The 22,211-nt window shown below is 41.5% G+C and overlaps 1 protein-coding gene across 3 annotated transcripts in view; it reads left to right on the top strand.

The window, feature by feature from the left end:
- Positions 1–22,211, top strand: part of Mtmr12 (myotubularin related protein 12) — a 76,062-nt gene that overhangs the window by 44,147 nt on the left and 9,704 nt on the right. For all 3 annotated transcript variants that reach the window (XM_055601039.1, XM_055601040.1, XM_055601041.1), the window contains exons 8-12: positions 5,494–5,569; positions 15,629–15,735; positions 16,484–16,608; positions 17,773–17,851; positions 20,314–20,384. In XM_055601039.1, coding sequence (XP_055457014.1) covers positions 5,494–5,569; positions 15,629–15,735; positions 16,484–16,608; positions 17,773–17,851; positions 20,314–20,384 — 458 coding nt within the window. The remainder of the gene's footprint in view (positions 1–5,493; positions 5,570–15,628; positions 15,736–16,483; positions 16,609–17,772; positions 17,852–20,313; positions 20,385–22,211) is intronic.

The raw sequence follows: 22,211 nt of genomic DNA, 5'->3' as shown, positions 1-22,211 counted from the left end.
TGTTACCATTAGTTACATAGATCATATAGTAGGGTTCTCTGAAGAAGCAAGTCTTATAGAATGGGGATATGATATTCACTCTCACTCTTCTCTCTCTCTCTCTCTCTCTCTCTCTCTCACACACACACACACACACACACACACACACACACACACTATTAGGTTTCCTATACGGTATGGTCTCGGGAGTCCGATAATAGCTGCCTCACACTAGAGAAACTGAGAATCCAGGCGCAGCTCAGTCCACAAGGCTGGCTATCTCAGCAGTTCCAGCCTAGCACTGAAGGGTTGGAGGATTCCTGGAGAGCTATTGAAATGTTGAAGAAGTTGGTTCTGATACCAGCAAAGGAATACCACAGTATCAGATACATGATCTTGTCAGTAAAAGTGAAGGCAAGCAGCCATAAAAACAGGTCTCTTCTTTGTCCTTTTGTCCAGGCTGCCAGAAGGTACCACCCACATTTAGTGTATCTTTCTACTTCAGATCTGATCAGGAAAATCCCTCACAGAAGTGCCCAGAAGCTTGTGTTTTAGTTCATTTCACAGACAGTCAAGTTGACAACCAAGACGAGTCATCACATATCCCATGGAGCTGGAGTCACAGGTGTCTGTGACTTGTCTGTGAAGTGGGTGCTCTGAACTGAACTTGGGTCTTTTGGAAGAATAGTGTACACAGCTATGATTAGCGATGTACGCTTTTAATCCCAGCACTTGGGAGGCAGAGACAGGTGGATCTCTGAGTTTGAGTCTAACCTGGTCTACATAGCAAGTTCAGCAACAGCCAGGGCCACATAGAGAGACCCTGTCTCAAAACAAAACAAACCACTAAGCTGTCTCTCCAACCCCCAACACTGTTTGAATGTATTGACATTGTTCTACAGTTAGAATCTTAGTAAGTTTTAGGACATTTTAATCATTCTGGAAAGAAAATCTAAATTTGATAGTCATCCCACATTTTGCCTCTGTTTTCATCTCTGTCCAAGTCCCTAAGCAAATGATATATTTGCCTGTTCTGGACATTTTTTTATATTAAAAAAAAAAAACATAGAATAGGTGGTCTTTAAATGACTGCCTTCTCTCTTTAATTTTTTAATTTATTATTATTATTTTTGAGACAGAGTCTTTCTTTAGAGCCCAGGTGCGTCTAGAACTCACTAGTTAGTCCAAATTAGCCCCAAACCGAAGGTCTTCCTGCCTCAGTCTCCTGAGCATCCAGTACAGACATGCACCAGCACCTCTGGCTTTTTCTTTTTATTACCAAACAACAATATTTTATATTTTATTTATCCTTTCTTTTGTTGATGGATATTTGGGTTGTTTTAGTTCAAGGCTTTTCTATATAAAACCGTCACAAATATTTATGTAGAAGTTTTATGAGGATATGCTTTTTATTTCTTTCTGGTATATAATCTAATACAGTGCCAAAACGTGTGATTAATTGTGTTTAGCTGTTTAAGAATTATCAGACTGACTGCCTCAGAGATTGTGCTCTTTGGCACTCCCATCAACTATGTACAGATCCCTTCCTTCAACTATAGCTTTTATTTTTATTATTTGTGTGTGATGTTGAAGACAGCTGTCAAGGCTTGACAGAAGCTTTTAACAGAAGTCCGTAGAGCATCTATTATTAAGACACTCAACAGTAGGGTTGGGAAGATGGCTTAGTTGGTAGAGTGCTTCCCACACAAGGATGAGGACCTCAGTTTGATCCCTAGAACCCATGTAAAAGAAATGTATGTGTAATGGAAGTGCTGGGGAGGTCAAGATAACCTGATTCCTAGGGCTTGCTGGCTCTCCAGTCTAACCAGCTGGTGAGCTCCAGATTCGTTGAGAGACCCTTTCTGAAAAAGATGGCTTAGCAGGTAAAGCAGTTTGCATGATCCTGCTGTTCATCTCAGAACCTAATGCAGAAGTAGAAAGCTGACTCCTGAAGACTGTTGCCTGGCCGCACATGCATTCAGACATCAGACACACAAGAATACATAGAAAAAAATTCAAGGTAGAGAGCTACTGAGACTGATACTTGGTGAAATAGGGCACTTGCCTGTCATATATGAGGCCCTGGTTTCAATATCAGTATTAAAAAAAAGTTCTGTGGAGAAACAGATCAGGCAAAAGGTGGGGAGAACTGGAGGTGGTGGAGAAGAGGGTGGTCAGGAAGGTCCTGGGGCTAAGTGGCCTTTCATCAGAGCCAGGAGAAGGAGAGTCCAGAGAAGCCTGGTAGGCAGGAACATCCAGGGCAGGGCTGTGTGTGCTTCAGCAAGAGGCCCAAGGACTAGGGAGGAGCAGGCCAGAGAAAGGGGTAAGGAGAAGGGATGGTTGGATGCTTCCAGAAGAATTTATCCCTTTTCATTTTGAGAACAGTGAGGGGGAGTTTGAGCAGAAACAGGGAGTGATCTGGCCTACATTTTTAAAGGATGACTCTGTGGATCTGTTTTTAGAAACTTGAGTCTTATCATTTGAGAACATAACTTCCTAGCAGTCTGCTGACAGCTCCATAAAATACTGTTGGTTCATAGTACTTTTTATATTGGGCTGTCTTGGGCTTCTTCAGCATAGCAGCTTTGATTTCGACCAATCTGAAACATGGACAGGGCAACCCACTCCCCTATTCTGTCTAGGAAAGAAGGAGAAACTAGCTGGCTGTTTGGGTGTCACAGGCCTATTGCTTCTCTTTTTCAACTCCTAAATCCTTACTTCACTCCACTTCCTTGTGGAGATACAAGAAGGTGTATAGCCCCATGGAGTGGGTGCTTTGCAGAGGGACCCATGAACCAGTGGCAACACAGCGAGATGTAGCTCTGTGCTTGGCTTACCCTCACCAGACTATAGCTGTGCCATGACTGGGTTGACCAGCTTCCCAGCTTCCATTGAAGCTGCCCCAAGAAAGGCTCTTTACTCTGAACTTATCCTGCTACTTCAAGGGGCTGTTTTGAAGAGGAAGACTAATTGCTCATAGTCTCAGACTGCCTGGGATCCACTAGAGCTAAATGGGATAAGTGAGAACACCCTCCACCCTGTGCCTGGAGTGGTGCTTTTCAATAGTGCTCAGGGACAGGGACTCAGATTTACTAGACGTTCTTTTTGTGGATGAACAGCTTCATATAAGATGACATTAACCAGAGAGGTAACACTGTGGAGTATTTAATCTTACTAGGTGGGGAAGACATGCAGAGTTATTTAGGTCCAGGGCCCACTGCAGCTTAATAGAACGCAATATTGAAGAAGGTGCATTGAGAACTCCTCAGTGGCCCGTGTGGGAGTTACAGTCCAGTCAGGGCTTCCCAGTGTTAGATAAGCAGGTGCTGACTGGGCAGGTGGAGTGAGCCGAGCCTGCATTTCTCAACAGATTCTGCTCTACCCTGATAGCATGGCATTCCAGAACATTCCAGAACAGCAGTTTTAATCCCCTGCATTCTTGGAGAGCTTTAAGCTTCTGGTTTGTAATCAGGGACTCAAGCCTGGATTTTGGTAATTTTCTAATTTTTCACTCTGCTTTTAATGGGCTTGAGTTTAAAAGCCATTGTTCTGTGAAAGTGCTTTTACTTTAGTGACCATCCCTAAAGAAAGGTTAGCTTACTGCCCACCTACTCAGGCAAGTATATAAGAAAATGTAAGTACCTCAGAACTTCAGAAGTCAAAGTCTTAATTCTGTTTGTGACTTGAGGGCCTTAGCCATGACCAGTGGTTCACAGACCTTAGTGTACATCATGGTCTCATGGGATCTTTGTCCTTTTAAAATTGTCTGCATGGAGGTAAAAAGAAGTTTGGTGCGTGCGTGCGTGCGTGTTTTGAGACGGCTTCACTATATGTCCCAGGCTAGCCACCCAAATACTAGGATTATATGAACATAGGATTTTGGAAACATTTCTCTTTCATCTTTTTAATTTATTCTTAATAAAGATTCAGAGTAGTATTTTTTGCCATTTATTGATAGGGTTCTTAAATTGCTTTATGTGTAGGTACTTACACCATCATTTTTTTCTTGAGGATATCAAACTGTTTGCTAATTGTTTCCCACAGTGTGGAGTTTGATGACTACACTTCCTCGTGATTTTAGTATGTTAGTCCACCTTCTAGGAATTGATTAATGGCTCAGTCATTTGTGTTCTGAACTCTTTGACTTTAAAGATCCATCTTTCTATGGTACTTGTGGAACGGTGGATAAGATTACTTTCTGGCCTTGCAGAGGACTAGGGATCCAGCACCTCTTCTGGTTTTTGAAGTCACTTGCATGGACATGGTACACAGACATACACTCAGGGACACACACATACACACAAAAACCTTTTTTAAAAAATGTCTCTGTTCCATGACTTGATGCTTGACAGATTGAGGTTAAACATGTAGCGCGTATATGCAAACATCATCTGATTATTCCGTTGCTGCTGAGCCACACAGGGGCCTTCTGTCTCGGGAGGCTTTATTTCAACTTCTTCGAAGGAAACATCTTTACAGCTCTTAGGGAGGAGTCTGTTGACTAGGAGCCAGTGTGCCCATGTTTTTGATCCCTGCAACTTGGAACAATCTAGCTTTCTCGTTGTCTGCTGTTCAGCTGGCTTATTCTTGTAGAGATGAAGTTTCTCCTGTAGATAATGAAATCACAATGGCTCTAGGTCTCTGGTTGTAACCCAGGAAGACCCTCAATTTCCTAGTTTCTTTCTGTAAAATGTAAATAATTATACTGAATACCTGATAGATGTTGGATTAAGTGAATCATGTGATGGATTAGAATGGTGTCTGCCACAGAGGCGCACTCCTTAAATATTTGTTGTTGGCAAAACTTGTTTTATAAAATTTGGTCTTTCTTCTTTTGTTATTGTTTTGTTTTTGTGTTATTGTTGTTTTGAGACAGGCTTTTTTTTTTTTTTTTTTTTTTTTTTTCATCCCTGGCTTTCCTGAAACTCACTATGTAGACCAGGCTGGCCTTGAACTCAGAGAACCTGGCTCCTAAGTGTTGGGATTAAAGTCATGTGCCACCTTGCCCATCTCAGAGCATGTGATGAAATGGACAACAGTCATCATGGTTACTGATTTTTAGTTTAATTATAAGTGACACAGGTGTTTATGTTGTTACTGGACTTCATATGCTTTTAGATTTTCCAACCTCCCCCTTTTTTAGTGCTGAAGATTAAATCTAGGGCCTTGTGCATGCTAGGCAGGGGCTCTGTTGCAGAGATGGGCCCACATCCTCCATCTCCCTCATTTTGTTGAAGAGGACAGACACAGAAAGAAAACAACTCGCCTTCCTTGCTGACAGAGGCAGGGCTGTGCGGAGCCTTAGGCAGAGCTCGGGTTGGAATCCAGATTGCTAACTTATTTGGTCAGAATATTTATTACCAGCCCAGGGATGGCAGTTCATCTGAGCTGGTTCTTAAAAGGAAAGTGTGGTCCTTTTGGTAGTTCCGTGTTACTTCCTTGTATTCACTGATGGGAGGTTTTGCGTTTTGTGAAATAAGTGTCTTAACCAAAAGCCGATGCTGTCTCTTCTAGGTTGCCAGCATACTTTGTTGTCCCTATTCCCCTTCCTGAAGAGGATGTACAGCGTTTCCAGGGCCGTGGCATACCAGTAAGTATGTCCGGAAACTGGGAGAGGAGACATCAGCGGCTCTTAGCCGATCCTAGCATCCTCCTCCTTAATGCACTTGCCTTTAGTGCTCCAGAGTTTGTCTATAGTCTAAGAATAATCCAAAAATACAACAGGGAGCCAGGCATGGTGGCACATGCCTTTAATCCCAGCACAAAGGAGGCAGAGGCAGGCGGATCACTGTGAGTTCAAGGCCAGGACAGCCAAGGCTACACAGAGAAATCCTGTCTCCGGGAAAAAAATAAAATAATAATAATAATACCACCACAGAGACCCCCTTAGCAGCCTCCTAAACATGAGGCTCCCTGGGACAGGTTTGAAGTCATCACAAATTGAAAAGCTCTTGGAGGATAATAGGCCTGCCTGTTTTAACACTTAAGTCATAACATTCTTTTTGGCCAGCTCTGTTAATCTTGGTATGGGCATGCTGAGTTTTCTCTAGAGACAACATGAAGCACACCTTAGTTTTCCTAGAATAGAATGTGATAGGAACCATATTTAATATGTCACTGACCAAATAAAGGAAGACTAGATGACACCTCTACTTCTAATTGTTGCCTTGGAGTTACCAAGCCTGTGGGAATGAGAAGAAATGAGAATTATAAGGAAGTGCTGTGCAGTTTACAAGGCTGGTTTGCCAGAAGAATCTTGAGTGTGAGCCAAGATGGTGAAACAACCATCATATGCCTAGAGCCAATAGAGGGGAGTCTGGGCAGGTAATGAGCATGGCCCTTATAGAGGGCCAGAGTCCCTCTGCCTGGCCCAGGGGACAGCTCTTCAGTACCAGCCTGTAGCGCTGTCAGTTGAATATTGTCAGATGGCCAGATTTTGTTTTTTCCCCAGAGGAAGCCAGAGATACAATATTTCTATGTGAGTTTTTCTGATCTCCAACTAGATGCAGCGAAGTCTGAGAGTTTCAAAAAGTATTCTTTGGAATAGAACAGGATCACATTCCACCAGTTTTCAGTCATTGATTGATGGCTATGGTTTCCATATATGCCTTTACACTCATGAAAAGTACTGTGGCTCTGAAAGAGTTTTTGTTTATGTGGCTTTTGTTATATTAGAAATTCCAGTTGGAACTGGGTGTAATGGCTCATGCCTATAATCCCAGCACTAAGGAGACTGAAGCAGGAGGATTGCTGTGAGTTTGAGGCCAGCATGGACTTCATAAGTTTTAGGCCAGTGTAGGCTACAGAGTTAGACATTGTTAAAGTTTTTTAAACCTGAAATTTAATGAAAAAAATTTAAGTAACACGTGTTAGTATAAGCAATATATTTTTATGGAAAATAACCATCCAAAACAGTAAAATGGAATAGACTATTTGGCATTTTGGAAGACAGCTAGATTTTTTTTTAATTAATTAAATTTTTTTTAATTTATTACAATCTATTCACTTTGTATTCCAGCTGTAGACCCCTCTCTCTTCCCCTCCCAAGCCCGGCTTCCCTCCCTCTTCTCCCAAACTTCTCCCACAGTCCACTGATAAGGGAGGTCCTCCTCCCCTTCCATCAGACCCTAGCCTATCAGGCCTCATCAGGACTGGCTGCATTGTCTTCCTCTGTGACCAGGCAAGGCTGCTCCTCCCTTCAGTGGCAGGTGATCAAAGAGTCGGCCACTGAGTTCATGTCAGAGATAGCACCCATTCCCCTTACTAGGAAACACACTTGGAGACTGAGCTGCCTTGGGCTACATCTGTGCAGGGATTCTAGGTTATCTCCATGAATGGTCCTTGGTTGGAGTATCAATCTCAGAAAAGACCCCTGGACCCAGATATTTTGGTTGTTGCTCTCTTTGTGGAGCTTCTGTCCCCTAAAGGTCTTTCTATCTCCCCCTTCTTTCATGAAATTCCCTGCACTCTGCCTAAAGTTTTGAAGATTGATCATCTTAGCCAGGGTCCGCCTCCTGCTTAGCTTCTTTAGGTGTACAGATTTTAGTATGTTTATCCTATATTATATGTCTAATATCCACTTATAAGTGAGTATGTAACCATGTGTGTCTTTCTGCTTCTGGGATACCTCACTCAGGATGATCTTTTCTAGTTCCCACCATTTACCTGCAAATTTCATGATTTCCTTGTTTTTAATTGCTGAATAGTATTCCACTGTGTAAGTGCACCACAATTTCTGTATCCATTCCTCAGTTGAGGGACATCTGGGTTGTTTCCAGGTTCTGGCTATTACAAATAAATGTAATACAAATAAATTTGTATTACAAATATGGTTGAGCAAATGTCCTTGTTGTATACTAGAGCATATTTTGGATTTATGCCTAGGGAGTGGTATAGCTGGACCTTGAGGCAGCATTACTCCTAATTGTCTGAGAAAGTGGCAGATTGATTTCCAAAGTGCTTGTACAAGTTTGCATTCCCACCAGCACTGGAAGAGGGTTCCCCTTTCTCTACCTCTCCAGCCTGTATTGTCGCTTGACTTTTTGATCTTAGCCATTCTGATGAGTGTAAGGTGAAATCTCAGGGTCGTTTTGATTTGCATTTCCCTGGTGACTAAGGACATTGAGCATTTCTTTAAGTGTTTCTCTGCCATTCGATATTCCTCTATTGAGAATTCTCTGTTTAGCAATCTGTATCCCATTTTTTAATTGGATTAGTGATTTGTTACTGTTTAACTTCTTGAGTTCTTTATATATACTGGATATTAGCCCTCTGTCTGATATAGGGTTGGTGAAGGTCCTTTCCCAGTCTGTAGGCTGTTTTGTTGTAATGACAATGTCTTCTTCTTTACAGAAGCTTTTCAGTTTCATGAGGTCCCATTTATCAATTGTTGCTCTAAGAGCTTGGGCTGTTTGTGTTCTGTTTAGGAATTTTTCTCCTGTGCCAATGAGTTCAAGGCTCTTTCCCACTTTTTCTTCTAACATGTTTAGTGTGTCCGGTTTTATGTTGATGTCTTTGTATCCACTTGGATTTTAGTTTTGTGCAGGGTGATAAGTATGGATCTATTCGCATTTTTCTACATGTAGATATCCAGTTAGACCAGCAACATTTATTGAAGAGGCTATCTTTTTTCCATTGTATGGTTTTGTCATCTTTGTCAAAAATCAGGTGTCCATAAGTGTGTGGGTTTATTTTTGGGTCTTGTATTTTATTCCATTGATTTACCAGTCTGTTTTTATTCCATTACCGTGCAGTTTTTATTACTGTTGCTATATAAGACAGCTTGAGGTCAGGGATGGAGATACCTCCAGAAGATCTTTTATTGTGGAGGATTGTTTTATCTATTCTGGGTTTCTTGTTATTCCATATGAAGTTGAGAATTTTTCTTTCAAGGTCTGTAAAGAATTGTAATTTGATAGGAATTGCATTGAATCTGTAGATTGCTTTTGGTAAGATGGCCTTTTTTACTATGTTAATCCTGCCAAGCTATGAGTATGGGAGATCTTTCTATCTTCTGATATATTCTATTTCTTTCTTCAGAGACTGGAAGTATTTTTTCATACAAGTCTTTGACTTGCTTGGTTAGAGTTACACCAAGATACTTTATGTCCTTTGTGGCTATTGTGAAGGGTGTTGTTTCCCTAATATATTTCTCAGCCCATTTGTATTTTTGTATACAGAAGAGCTGCTGATTTTTTTTTTTTTTAGTGAATTTTTTATCTAGCCACTTTGCTGAAGGTGTTTACCAGCTATAGGAATTCCCTGTTAGAATTTTTGGGGTCACTCATATATATTATCATATCATCTACAAATAGTGATACTTTGACTTCTTCCTTTCTGATTTGAGTCCCCTTGATCTCCTTTAATTGCTTATCGCTCTAGGAAGGACTTCAAGAGCTATGTTGAAGAGATATGGAGAGAATGGGAAACCTTGTCTTGTTCCTGATTTCAGTAGGAATGATTTACGTTTCTCTCCATTTAGTTTGATGTTGGCTATTGGCTTGCTGTATATTGCCTTTGCTATGTTTAGGTATGTGCCTTGTATCCCTGATCTCTCAAGGGCTTTAAGCATAAACGAATGTTGGATTTTATCAGATGCTTTTTCAGCATCTAAGGAAATGATCATGTGGTTTTTTCTTTCAGTTTGTTTATATGGTGGATTACATTGATGGATTTCTGTATATTGAACTGCCCCTGCATGCCTGGGATGAAGCGTACTTGGTCATGGTGGATGATATCTTTGATATGTTCTTGGATTCAGTTTGCGAGTATTTTGTTGAGTATTTTTGCCTCAACATTCATAAGGGAGATTGGCCTAAAATTCTCTTTCTTTGCTGGGTCTTTGTGAGGTTTAGGTATCAAGGTGAATGAGTTTTGTAATGTTCTTTCTGTTTCTATTTTGTGGAATAGTTGGAAGAGAATTGCAGTTAGGTCTTCTTTAAAGGTCTGGTAGAATTCTGTGCTGAAACCATCTATCCCTGGGCTTTTTTTGGATGGGAGACTTTTGATGACAGCTTCTATTTCCTTAGGGGATATAGGACTATTTAATTGATTTACCTGGTCTTGATTCAGCTTTGGTAAGTGGAATTGATCAAGAAAATTGTCCATTCATTTAGATTTTCAAATTTTGTGGCATATAGGCATTTTGTAGTAAGACCTAATGATAGTTGGGATTTCCGCAGTGTCTGTTGTTATGTCCCCTTTTCATTTCTGATTTTGTTGACTTGGATAGTGTCTCTCTGTCTTTTAGTTAGCTTGGTTAAGGGTTTGTCTATCTTGTTGATTTTCTCAAAGAACCAGCTCTTGATTTCTTTGATTCTTTGAATTGTTCTCTTTGTTTCTAGTTTATTGATTTCAGCCCTGAGTTTGATTATTTCCAGTCATCTACTCCTTTTGGGTGTGTCTGCTTTTTTTTCTAGTGCTTTCAGGTGAGCTGTAAGATCCTTGTATGAGATGTTTCGAATTTCTTTTTGAAGGCACTTAGTGCTATGAACTTTCCTCTGAGCACTGCTTTCATTGTGTCCCATAAGTTTGGGTATGCTGTGCCTTCACTTTCATTGAATTCTAGGAAGTCTTTAATTTCTTTCTTTATTTCTTCCCTGACCCAACAGCTCGATTCTTTTATCCTGTCTGCTGTAGTGTGCTGGGGATGGGTTAAAAACAGAGATGAGAGATGGCTCAGAATATAAGAGCACTGGCTGCTCTTCCAGAGATCCTGAGTTCAATTCCCAGCAACCACATGGTGACTCATAACCATTTATTATGAGATCTGGTGCCCTCTTATGATGTGTAGGTGTATATGCAGGCAGAACATTGTATACATAATAAATAAATCTTAAAAAAACAAAACAAAACAACAAAAAAAAAAAAACAGAGAAACTCCAGTTTCAGGTGTGTGTGTTTCGAAAGGGGGTTTAGTTAGTAGCTGGACTGAGAGTATCGCTACTTGACAGTGCACCAGAATATGCTCCATGACACGTTCACAAAGGTTAACCACGGAAAGGAATTTGAAAACACAAGGAACTGTTCCTCTTTTTCATATTTAAATCCATCATTCTGTGTTATGGTTAGAAGGGTATACATTCTGTCCTATTACACATTTGAACATATTGGTTCATGGGTTATATATGTAAATATTTACAATTAATACCAGTCTCTTACCAGAAGAGTAAATGTAGGAAAACAGTTCAAGTAATGTCAGGTACTAGTTTTTCACATTTCTTATTTATTTATTTGTTTGTTTGTTTGCTTGCTTTAAAGCTTAATTTTTTTCTCAGTTGACAACATTTTTAAAATTGCTTTCTGTAAAATGATAAACTCACTTTATTCACTTTAAATTTTTTTGGAAATTCAATCTTAACTGAGATTTTGTACAGGAGCATCTGTCATTTCACTCTTCCCTCTCTTCTCTCAACTTTTCCCATGTCTCTCCTTATACCTTCACAAATTCATGATCTCTAATTATTATGTATTATAACAGCTATATAACATGTAATTGTTATATATGCGTATGCTTATGTGTATACACAAATACACATATATATGTATGTGTGTGTGCATGCACACACACAACCTTCTGAGTCCATTTAGTGTTGCTTGTGTATTCATGTCTTGATGGCTTAGGACTAGATAAGCCTTCAGGGAAGAAGACTGATTATCCCTCTCTCAGCAGCCATTGCTTGTACATAGCTCTTCATCTAGGCTTGGGCCTTGTGAAATTTACTCCATCCTCATTGGCATATCAACTGGCATCCCCATTCTGCAGCTCTTTTTTAGGCAACTAACCATATTATTGAGGTTTCATGGGTGCAGCTTCCTGGTCATATATTGAAGACACTGTTTCCCAGCAGGTGTCCTGATCCTCTAGTTCTTAAAACTTTCTACTGTTGTAAATTTACTAGTTAGGGTTGAACACCCCAGTCATTTGTTTTCTGCATTTGACCAGCTTGGGTCCAGCGATCCAGTCACTATCTGCTGTGAAAACAAGGCTTCTTTGATGAGGCATGAGACCTATACTTACTATGGGCATATGGATAACTATTTAGAATACAGGTTCTATTAGATAGCAGTTGATTACCCCCAAGTTAAAAGGGCCACAGTTGCTTCATTGGCACTGTCTTCTGGGCCAGACATTATTGTGGTCTGTAGCCATCACAGCTAGAAGGACTGATGGCTGCCTTTCTCCCATGGCAGCATGCCTAGCTCCTGTTAATAGTATAAGAATTAGTTCTCTAAAGTTTAAATTTTCACAGTTCATGTCAAAGGCACTCTCAGCTCAGTGGGATAGACACTTTATGATATAGTGATCAAGATTATCAAATCGATCATTTAAAAATGTTATTATTAGTGGGGATTGAGGACATGGATGCCATGGTACATGTGTGGAGGTCAGAGGGGAGTTGAGTTTCTCCTTGCACCTTTGCTCATGATCTGGGGATTGAGCTCTGGTCATCAGGCTTGTGCAACAAGGACATTCTCAGGTGACTCAGACTATGTTTTTTTCTGGTGGCAACTTATTAACAAGTTGTGTAGTTGAGTAGTGATGCCCTGACTGGCGGTTCATTAGCCATTGCTCCTGTGCCACCAGTGCATATGTCACCACAGTGGAAAATGGTTGTGGTATTGTGGCCACTCACAAGGGTCCTGGGTCTCAGAACAGTGTGTAATATACTTGGAAAAGTATACTTGCTTGAGAGGAATGAAGTTGAGGGTTCTACCTCCAGCCTTTCATGGAGAAATACAGAAAATGGGGTGGGGTGGGGTCTGTGGGAAGAAACAAAAAAAGAATTAGCAGCACTTGTGGGAGTAAGCTCCTTTATCCCTGCCGCACAGGAAGTTTAGATACAGCATGTTCTCCCAGGCTTTGGGGCTGAGGCATAGAAAACTTTCTCTAAATGGGTGGAGAGCCAGCCACCTTTGTTAGGTGCTTTAGGAAGGTGTTCTTCCCTCGTCTGCCACAGTTCTGTGTTCTAACATCCTTAGTGTGGCAGTGTGCGTGGACAGCAGTGAGGTAGCACCCAAGACGGAACTGACACAGCAGTCAGTGTCCTCCCGTCTGCGCTCTGCCTACCTCTCTCTTCCTTTGCTTGGTGCTGGGCTCCAGTCCAGGGCCTTGCCATGCTCAGCAGGTTGCAGCTATCACTATTGGCCCCTCTTCTGTTTATTCCTTCACTAACTCTTCTGCATTGATCGCCTGTATGCTTTGTCAAGTCACTCTGGTCCTTGCCGTTTTTGCTAAGTTGACTGTGTGGTTTTGCTCTTTGAAATAAAGAATAGTAATGAGTTGTGCCTTGTGCCTCAGATGAGGTGAGACAATTCTGATTAATAGGTCCCAATTGAAAAATGAGATATGTTGCAGGATATTTGATCCTGTTGTGAACCTGAGATTGTGAACTGTAAAACCCTGCTTCTCATTTGGTGTGGTTGAGCCCTATCACACACCTTTAGTCTAAGAGCTTTCTGTATATAGGATTTTAAAAAGTTAACTCTAGGTCAAGCGCAGAGTAAGAAACCAGCTGACTGGGATTAAAGAGTAGAAGGGACTTGGAGCTGAGTGTGCAGAAGAAGAAGGAGCTTTTTGGGCTTTAGCTCTTTGGCTTTAGCTCTCTAGCTCTCTGGCTTTTGGTTTTGTTTGTTTTTTTTTTTTAGGCTTTGAGCTACCAAACATTTGGCTTTGGGTTTTTTGTCCTTTTCCTCCTAGACTGTGAGCTGAGCTAGTGAGCCTTTGGGGTTTTTTCCCATCTGGACTTGAGCTGAAAAGGGAAGTTAGTTGGTGCTTTCTCTGCCCCTGTGAGCTAGCAGGTTTTCACTCCAGCATCTGGCTCCTGAGTCTTTATTGGTAAAATAGAACATTTGGAATTTTCATCTTTTAAAACAACAGATATACAGTTGTATTTCCCTAAAGGACTATCTTTTTTTTTTTTTCTCAAATAAGTAGTTAAAAATGTTAGGGACATTTAATTTTTTGGATACTGTCATCCAGTCACAACTATAAGTATCCTCCATCTGCATCCAAATAAGCTGTACCAGCTAGTGGGCATGACTTCTTCAGTATTCAGAATATTACTCCATACAGTTGGCAGCAAGCATAGAAGCCTGTAGTAGTTTCTGCGTGCTGCTTCTTGTCACACTGGAGGAGGAAGTAAGAAGCAAAGGACCCCCCTCCCCAGTTTTCAGTATCTGAATACTGAAGCCTCATATGAGAAGGTCCCTTGGGGGATCAGGTGCTAAAGCAGTTGTCAGCCCCCACTTTCTAGGTGACATTACTTCCCATGTCCAGGGTAGCAGTCCTCTCTGATGAACTCATAATCCCTCATTCTGAGGTCTCCTGGATGCTATCTGGTGGTATATTAGTGGCATTAAGTGCCCAGTGTACCCACTCTAAGTTCAGTCACCTTCCCCTGAACCCCAAGACAGTTCTTTCTGATTTTCTTGAGTGCAGAACAGATCCTGAATTGCTGTGCAGGACTCTAGCTCTTGCCCAGGCAGCTGTTCTCTTATCCAAGGCATGGTTTATTCATTGCAGGTGATATGAATGGTGTCTAGTAAGAGGGAAAAAAATGGTATTCCATCCATTCATTCATTCTTCATGCATTCAGGAATGCATTCTTCCCTCATTCATCTCTTATTTATCCATCCGTTCATTCAGCAGTGTGTGCACAAGTCAGAAGATGACTTTATACAAGTCAGTTCTCTCCTTTCATCATGTGGGTCCAGGAATTGAACTCAGGTTGTCAGGCTTGGCTCCAAGTATCTTTACTTGCTGAGCCGGCTTGCTGACCACACTCCCGACTTTTTTCTTTCCAGCAGCATTACTTAAGCCAAGGTTGATAGTGTGGTCAGCAGGGGAAGGCTAGAGAGCCACTACGGAACCTGCTGCAGCGCACGGAAGCTGTGCTTACACATCTAGCCAAGGCACCCAGGGCACATTGCTTCACTCTGAGATCATTTCCAATTTGCAGAAGCAGTATCCAGGAAAAAAACATCTAGGCACCTTAGACTGTCTTTCACAGTCACTCATCTTTCCCCCTTTCTTTATTGTTCCTCCAAGTCCGTTCTTTCCAAGGTCTCCCACATTCTTTCTTGCTGCATAAGAGCTGTGAGATAGAATGGGTCATGGTCAGCTTCCCTCTGTGAGTTTCAGATTCACTGTCAAATAGTTAGCTGGCCATCTTCTCAGCGGTGCTCTCTGCTGGCAAGAACTGAGCTGTTTATTGCCGTCAGGTAGAAAGTCCGTCGTTGTCTCTGAACTTCAGTTCCTTGCTGTGAATGGGGCTAATAATCACACTTACCACATGAACTGATCCTGAGACTTCAGTGAGTTAATTCATGCAAATGTGGGGCATATTAGCTACATTGCCACGGTAGCTACCATCCTGCTAGGAGCAACAGTAATGGTGCTACTGCCACCATTTAAGTCACTAGCCCTAAAGCCAAGTGAAGGGTGAATGCCAGGCTGTGAACAAGCCCCACGCTGACTGCCTAATCCTGTTCTTTTTAATTTTTAAGACTATAATCTTTATCGACTGTATCCAGCCATTTGGTTTTGAAGTTATAAATGTCTCTGTTTGACTGTAAATACTAAACTTACCTGCCCCCTATTTGGTTTTGAATATTCTGTCTAGCAGAGGTTTTCCTTTTCTTTCTGTAGATCTGGTGTTGGTCCTGCCACAATGGAAGTGCCCTTTTGAAAATGTCAGCACTGCTCAAAGAGCAGGATGATGGTGCTTTGCAAGTCCAGAAGACCTTCTTGGACGGGTCAGTACTTCGTCTACATTTTGTTCTAGTTCCATGTAGCAACTGTTCTACAAGGAGCAGATAGTATGGTTCTTACACTAGTAAGAACCATACTTACTTGCTGTGGTGACTTTGTGTTGGAGGAATATAAAATGTAACACTCAGTTATCTTGCAGGAAATCAGTATAGATCATTAAGAAGGTCAACTACACAGTGTTCAGAGATTCATGGAAGGATTGGCAAGGGGTGGGAAAATGGCATTATGGCTGCAGTGTTACCAGCTGTCAAATCGAGGTCACAGAGTACATCACTGTACTGTTCTACTGTTATATAGAGATGTTTCTCAAAATAATTTTAAATTATTTATTTATTTTTATGCGTATGATTATTTTGCTTGTGCACCACTTATGCTTGTTCCCTGAGACTGGAATTACAGATTATTGCGAGCTACTGAGAGCCAAATACAGTTGCTCCAAAAGAACAGCCAGTTCTGTTCTGAGCCGCCTCTCTAGCCCCTCAAATGCAAATTTGATAAAGTCAAAGTAGATAGCTTAAAACAACAAAGGGAGTAGGTTATGTAATTAAATTGTTTTGACCCAAAACATGAGCTACATTTTCACATCCCCTGGATCTCTGTGAGTGAGGATTAAATGAGTGGTTCACTGCAGGGCTCTAACACAGACTGTGGCTCATGGCAAGTGCTTAGGGCAAACAAGCTCTGCAAATTCATGTTTGTGCTTCTAATCTCATGTTCCTCTTTGACACCTAGAATTTACAAGACTATTCACAGGCCACCCTACGAAACTGTTAAAACTGAAGACTTATCAAGCAGCTTCCTGTCCCTGCAGGAAATCCAGAGTGCATACTGTAAATTTAAGCAGCTGTTTCTGATAGGTGAGAAGAACGCTGAGGGAAAGCTTTTTGTCAGATGGGGACAGGCCATGCTTCCAGCATTTGGCGAAAGCTAGTGGTGGTATGCATTGGTAAAATTATCTACTGTGAACCCCTGCTCTTTGGTTCCGGAGGCACTGACAAGCAGTGTCTGGCTGTAGGCAGAGGTCTGGAGTGCCAGCTGCCATTGTGATACTGTTCCTGTCCTGAGTTTCACTGTGGTCCCTGTTGCGATGGTCACCTTGCTGTCTTCTCCTCTGACCTTGCACAGCATCCCAGATTCCCCAGTCATAAACATCTTAGCCCTAAGATCCTCTCTAAGGTTTTGAACCATAAGTACCTGGAACCATAAGTACCTGGATTCACATTACAATCATTTATAATGTGAATGATTTGTGGTTTTTCCTAGTTGATTTTCTCCCCCAAAGTGGGAATGGTTCAATTTGTTTTAGCCCTCATTAGACATGTACAGTTTCTTACACTGGAAAACAATTTGGTTAATAAGAAATGTGAAAACATTTCAACCACTCCAACACACCACCACCCCCATTTATCTTGAACTCAGAGATTTACCTGCTTCTACCTCCTAGTGCTAGAATTAAAGGTGTGTGACACTACCTAGCTCATTTCTCATATTCTTTTTTTTTTTTTTTTTCCCAGATAGAGTTTCTCAGTGTAGCCTTTGCTGTCCTGGACTCGCTACGTAGACCAGGCTGGCCTCAAACTCAGAGATCCACCTACCTCTACCTCCCTGAGTTCTGGAATCACAGGCATTCCCCTTCTTTTCTCTGGGTTTTGTCATACTTAGAGATATCTTTCTAACTTTGACTTCTTAGCACATTCTTTACTATTTTGGGGTTTAGTCAGCTGACCTTGAGTTTTCATTGCATAGACTGACTGGGCTAGTTAGTCTGACCAAGACAGAAAGCTGTTTTCACTTAAAGGAAATGGCATTGTAGAGCTCTAACCAAAACATGTGATCCACATTGTTAAGTGGATAGGAAGTAGATGACTTTACTCTTTGACCCAGGACTGGGACTCTGCAGTTGTGTTTGATTTCATTCACTTGGGACCCTGAGCTACACAGCCTGGGGCGTCTTGGGTGTGGCATGGCAGGTGTAGTCATGGACAGTAACCTGAAGTCTCCCATGTTTTTTCCTTTTTCAGATAATAGTACGGAATTTTGGGACACAGATATAAAATGGTTTTCTCTCTTAGAAAGCAGCAGCTGGCTTGATATAATCAGGTATTTCAACCCCTTGTTTTGCACATGAATTGTATAGTTGTCTAATTCTGAATTGTAGAGGAATTGACAGATACCTGGTATGTCCTGGTTAATTATTCTGATGGATGATAGAGCTGGACTGCATTTTATGTTTGCCATTTATTATTTCTTTGTACATTTGATAAGAATTGACCAACATTCTCCCTGCTTACAAAGAAGTATACTCAATAGGTAAGACATTTAGAGACTACAGGAAAAGCCATGACCATCCAAAACAGTAACAGTGCTGACCTCCTAGCTGGCCTCCCATCAGGAAGGACGCTGGCTTCTCACGAGATATCAGTCTGAACTTTGTGTGTTTCTTGTTTGTACCTGTTTAAAATTATTATTATTTTAGAAAATCACTATTAATGTCAGTGAGTCCTTTTTGCTTTAGAATTAAGTCTCAGAGAAGCATTACATTGCCTTTTCTTTGTTTTGGTTTATTGAGACAGGGCTTCTCTGTGTAGCCCTAGCTGTCCTTGAACTCAGTGTGTAGGCCAGGCTGTCCTCTGAACTCAGAGATCTGTCTGCCTCTCCCTGCAGGGATTAAAGGTGAGTCTGTATTCCTGCCAGATCACACAGACCTAGAAGGTCTTTGGATGTGATCTCTTGCCAAGCAGCCATGTTCTGAGTTAAATTCCTCTACAACATGCTTCCTCTCATATGCTTGATCTAGATCTATGCATATATGACAGACAAGTAGAATCCCAATGTTAAAAAAATAGTTGTGGTGGTGCATGGCTTTAATCTCAGTATGTGAGAGGCTCTGAGTTTCAGGCCAACCTGGTGTATAGATCAAGTTCCAAGACAGCCAGGACTACACAGAGAAACCTGGTCTCGGAAAAACAAAAAACAAACAAAACCAAAACCAAAACAACAACAAAAAGAATCCTGGCACTTTGGGGAGGGGATGGGGGTCAGAAGTTCAAGGTCATCCACTATTATATAGCAAGTTTGAAGCCAGCCATGCTACATGAGACTTTGCTACTCACATTTAAAAAAAGAAGAAAAGAAGCTGAAGAGATGGCTCAGAGGTTAAGAGCACTGGCTGCTCTTCCAGAGGTCCTGAGTTCAATTCCTAGCAACCACATGGTGGCTCATAACCATGTATAATGAGATCTGGTTCCCTCTTCTGGTGCAAGTATACATGCAAGCAACATTGTATACATAAAACCCTGTATACATAATAAATAAATAAATCTTTTTGAAAAATAGAAGAAAAGGTTATAAGGGAGATCATGAACGGAGAGAGTTCTGAAATAAGGGAAGACAAGAGGGTTGGAGACAACAAAATAAGGTACATTTTCTCAAACTGAATCTAGATAACATTTTTCTTACACTCTCCACCTCTCTCCCAGGAGAATGGAAGAGGGACTATTTGGGGCATGAAGGAGACCTGGAAAGATAAGGAGGAGAGATGGGGGAGGGTAGCCTGGAGGATGAATATGACCAAGAAACAATGGGTATATGCTAATCATATCCATAATTTGGTATGCTACTAAAAATTCCAATACAGAAGAAAAATTAGGCCAGGCATGATAATGCATACCTTTAATCCTAGCACTCAGGAAACAGAGGCAGTAAGATCTTTATGATTTCAAGGCCAGCCTGGACATCTAGGGCTATACAGAAAAATCTTGTCTTGAAAACCATAAAGAAAAAGAGAGAGAGAGAGAGAGAGAGAGAGAGAGAGAGAAAGAAAGAAGAAAGAAAGAAAAAAGGAAGGAAGGAAGGAAGGAAGGAAGGAAGGAAGGAAGGAAGGAAGGAAGGAAGGAAAGAAGGAGGGAGGAAACACTGCACCATGGGATACATCCCAGTGGGGAGCACCATGTGGTAATCTGAACACGTGGGCTCTAATGTGTTGATCACCACAGCCACAACCCACCACTCCCTTGCCATTTGTGCTGTACCCTAGCTCTCCATTTCTACCACTGCCTGTTCCTTCAGACTTGGACATTTATAGGGTCTCTCTGTGGAATTACATAGCACTTGTCTTTCTGCACCTGAATTATCTCACCTAACATCTTTCCTTCAAATTCTTTCCATAGTGCTGCAATGACAAAGTGTACTTTTTACTGCTGAATACTATTTCAACATGCAAGTGTACCCCACACGCAAAGTTATACTCGATTGTCAGTGAGCTCTTAGGTTGCTTGCACGTTTTGACTAGCATGAACACTGCTGCAGTGCATATAGGAGTGTGGATATCTAAGACACTGCTTTTATCTCTTTGAATTAATTTGCGTGTGTGTCGTCTGTGTATGTGTACTTGTGTATATCTGTAACTAGGCAGATGAGTATGAATAAATGGTGATTATTTCCTTTTCTAGCTTTTTTAGCATGAAGAAACACAAAGAACACTGAAACAATTCAAACAGCCTCTCTTGTTTCTAGCACCAAGCTCAGTAACTAATGCTCCTGTTTTCGTCTTCCATGTGTAGACGTTGCCTGAAGAAAGCAATAGAGATTGTGGAATGCCTGGAAGCACAGAACATGAACGTCCTCCTCTTGGGTAATAACTCACGGGGGATTGTTTCCATTCTCATTCACTGAGAGTCAGCTTTTGTATATATAACTCAGGGAGTACATTTGTTTCTTTCCCTTACTCTGCTTGTCCTTACCTTGTAAACTTTTGCTTCAAATTTCAGTGTTACAGTATAAACATCTTTTCGCTTGGAACTTAGCATAGCCGCTCACAGCCCAAGAAGGAATTGTTTGGTGTCTTTCCCCAACAGTGTTGGGATGCCCTTTTACCTAGGAGACCTGTGGCTGCTTAGATTCCTCTTGTTTGTATGCAGGCTGCTTTATGTAGTTGCCATGGAAAGTGAAGTAGTGGGCTGTGGCTTTCCTCTCCTCAGGGGCATTTGCTCTGCTTCAGGACTGAGTCACACAGTGGATAAAAGCAGCATGAACCCACCTGTGGCAGAGACTGCTGCTGTGAGCCCTCAGATAGGAAGTGAAGTGTTCCCTGTGTTTAGATTTTATTTCAGTTTGTTTTTAGGAGGTATTACCCATGCTGGCCTCAAATTCCTGGGCTTAAGTGATTCTCCTGCCTCAGCCTCACAATTCTCTGGAACTACAGATGTGTCCTACCATCTTAGCTTGCTTTGTTAGAGGGTCTTAAGTTTTCTAGCCCAAAACTACATGTGAAGTAGATTGTCTCCTGTTTCTTCTACACCTGGTGTTTATCGCTTCTGTGGTGCTTCTCTTATGGTAGCCTCCAAGAGCAAGTTGGAAAATGTTCCTTCTTATGGTTTTTGGACCACCTGGTGCTAGCTCACTGTCTTACTTTGAACGTTCTTGTTGAGCACCTTCTGTGTGCAGAATGCTATGCTTTTCCTTCTAGACACTTAAAAACTAATGGGAGCATTACCTTAAGTGTATTTTTATAAAGGCACAAGTATTCAAATTCCAAATAGCTAGTAAAAGGAGATGAGATATGAGAGGTGGGAGAGCCCAGAACCAGGTGCCAACTGGAGAGCTGTGCAGTGTGAAATCTGGTTCTCTTGGAACCAAAATGTCCCTCATGTTCTACCACTGTCCCCAGAGGTGTATCATCAGCAAAGGAAGATTGCCTTCAAGATGGAACTGTCAGAGACTGACAGCCCTAGAGGACAAATAAAAGATCTGTCTCAAAAAGAAAAAATAATAAAGTTTAAAAGCTGGGCGGTAGTGGCTCATGCCTTTAATCCCAACATTTAGGAGACAGAGGCAGGTGGATCTCTGTGTGTTTGAGACCAGCCTGATCTACAGAGCATGTTTCAGGACAGCATGGCTACACAAAGAAATCCTGTCTAAAAAAAAAAAAAAAAAAAAATTCTGTCCCTTGGACAGAGAAGATGAGTCAGTTGGTAGCTTTGGAGTCAGATCTCTAGAACCTTCATTAAAAAAAAAAAGTCAGCATGGTAGCATGTGCTCTCAATGCCAGCACCAGGGAAGAGACAGGATCCCTGGTACTCATTGTACAGGAAGGCTAGCCTAATCCTGAGTTCGAAGCCAGTCAGGGTGGAGGGGGACATCAGGAAGAAGATAGATGGTATTCAGGGAACAACACACAAGATTGTCCTCTGACCTGGCCTTCACATATACCTGCACACACGTGTGTTCACATGCATGCATACTTACATTTGCAAATGTGTCTCTCCTAACCCCATCTAGTTCCTCCTTGCTCACTGGAGATGAGTGTGAGCCTGACCTTCAATGCATTATAATTCTAGGGCAGGAAGAAAGAGTGCTAACAGCATGAGTGTATCTCCAGTTCTCTAACCCTAAAGATACTGTCACCATCTTCCTTGAGGACATTCTCAAAAAGTAATCTAAGTTGGATCTAATTAGAAAG

The sequence above is a fragment of the Psammomys obesus genome, unplaced genomic scaffold (genome assembly GCF_907164565.1).
Source record: "Psammomys obesus unplaced genomic scaffold, mPsaObe1.curated_primary_1811, whole genome shotgun sequence".
NCBI lineage: Eukaryota > Metazoa > Chordata > Mammalia > Rodentia > Muridae > Psammomys > Psammomys obesus.
Note: the sequence above shows the minus strand (reverse complement) of the source record. Positions and strands in the feature narration are given on the sequence as shown.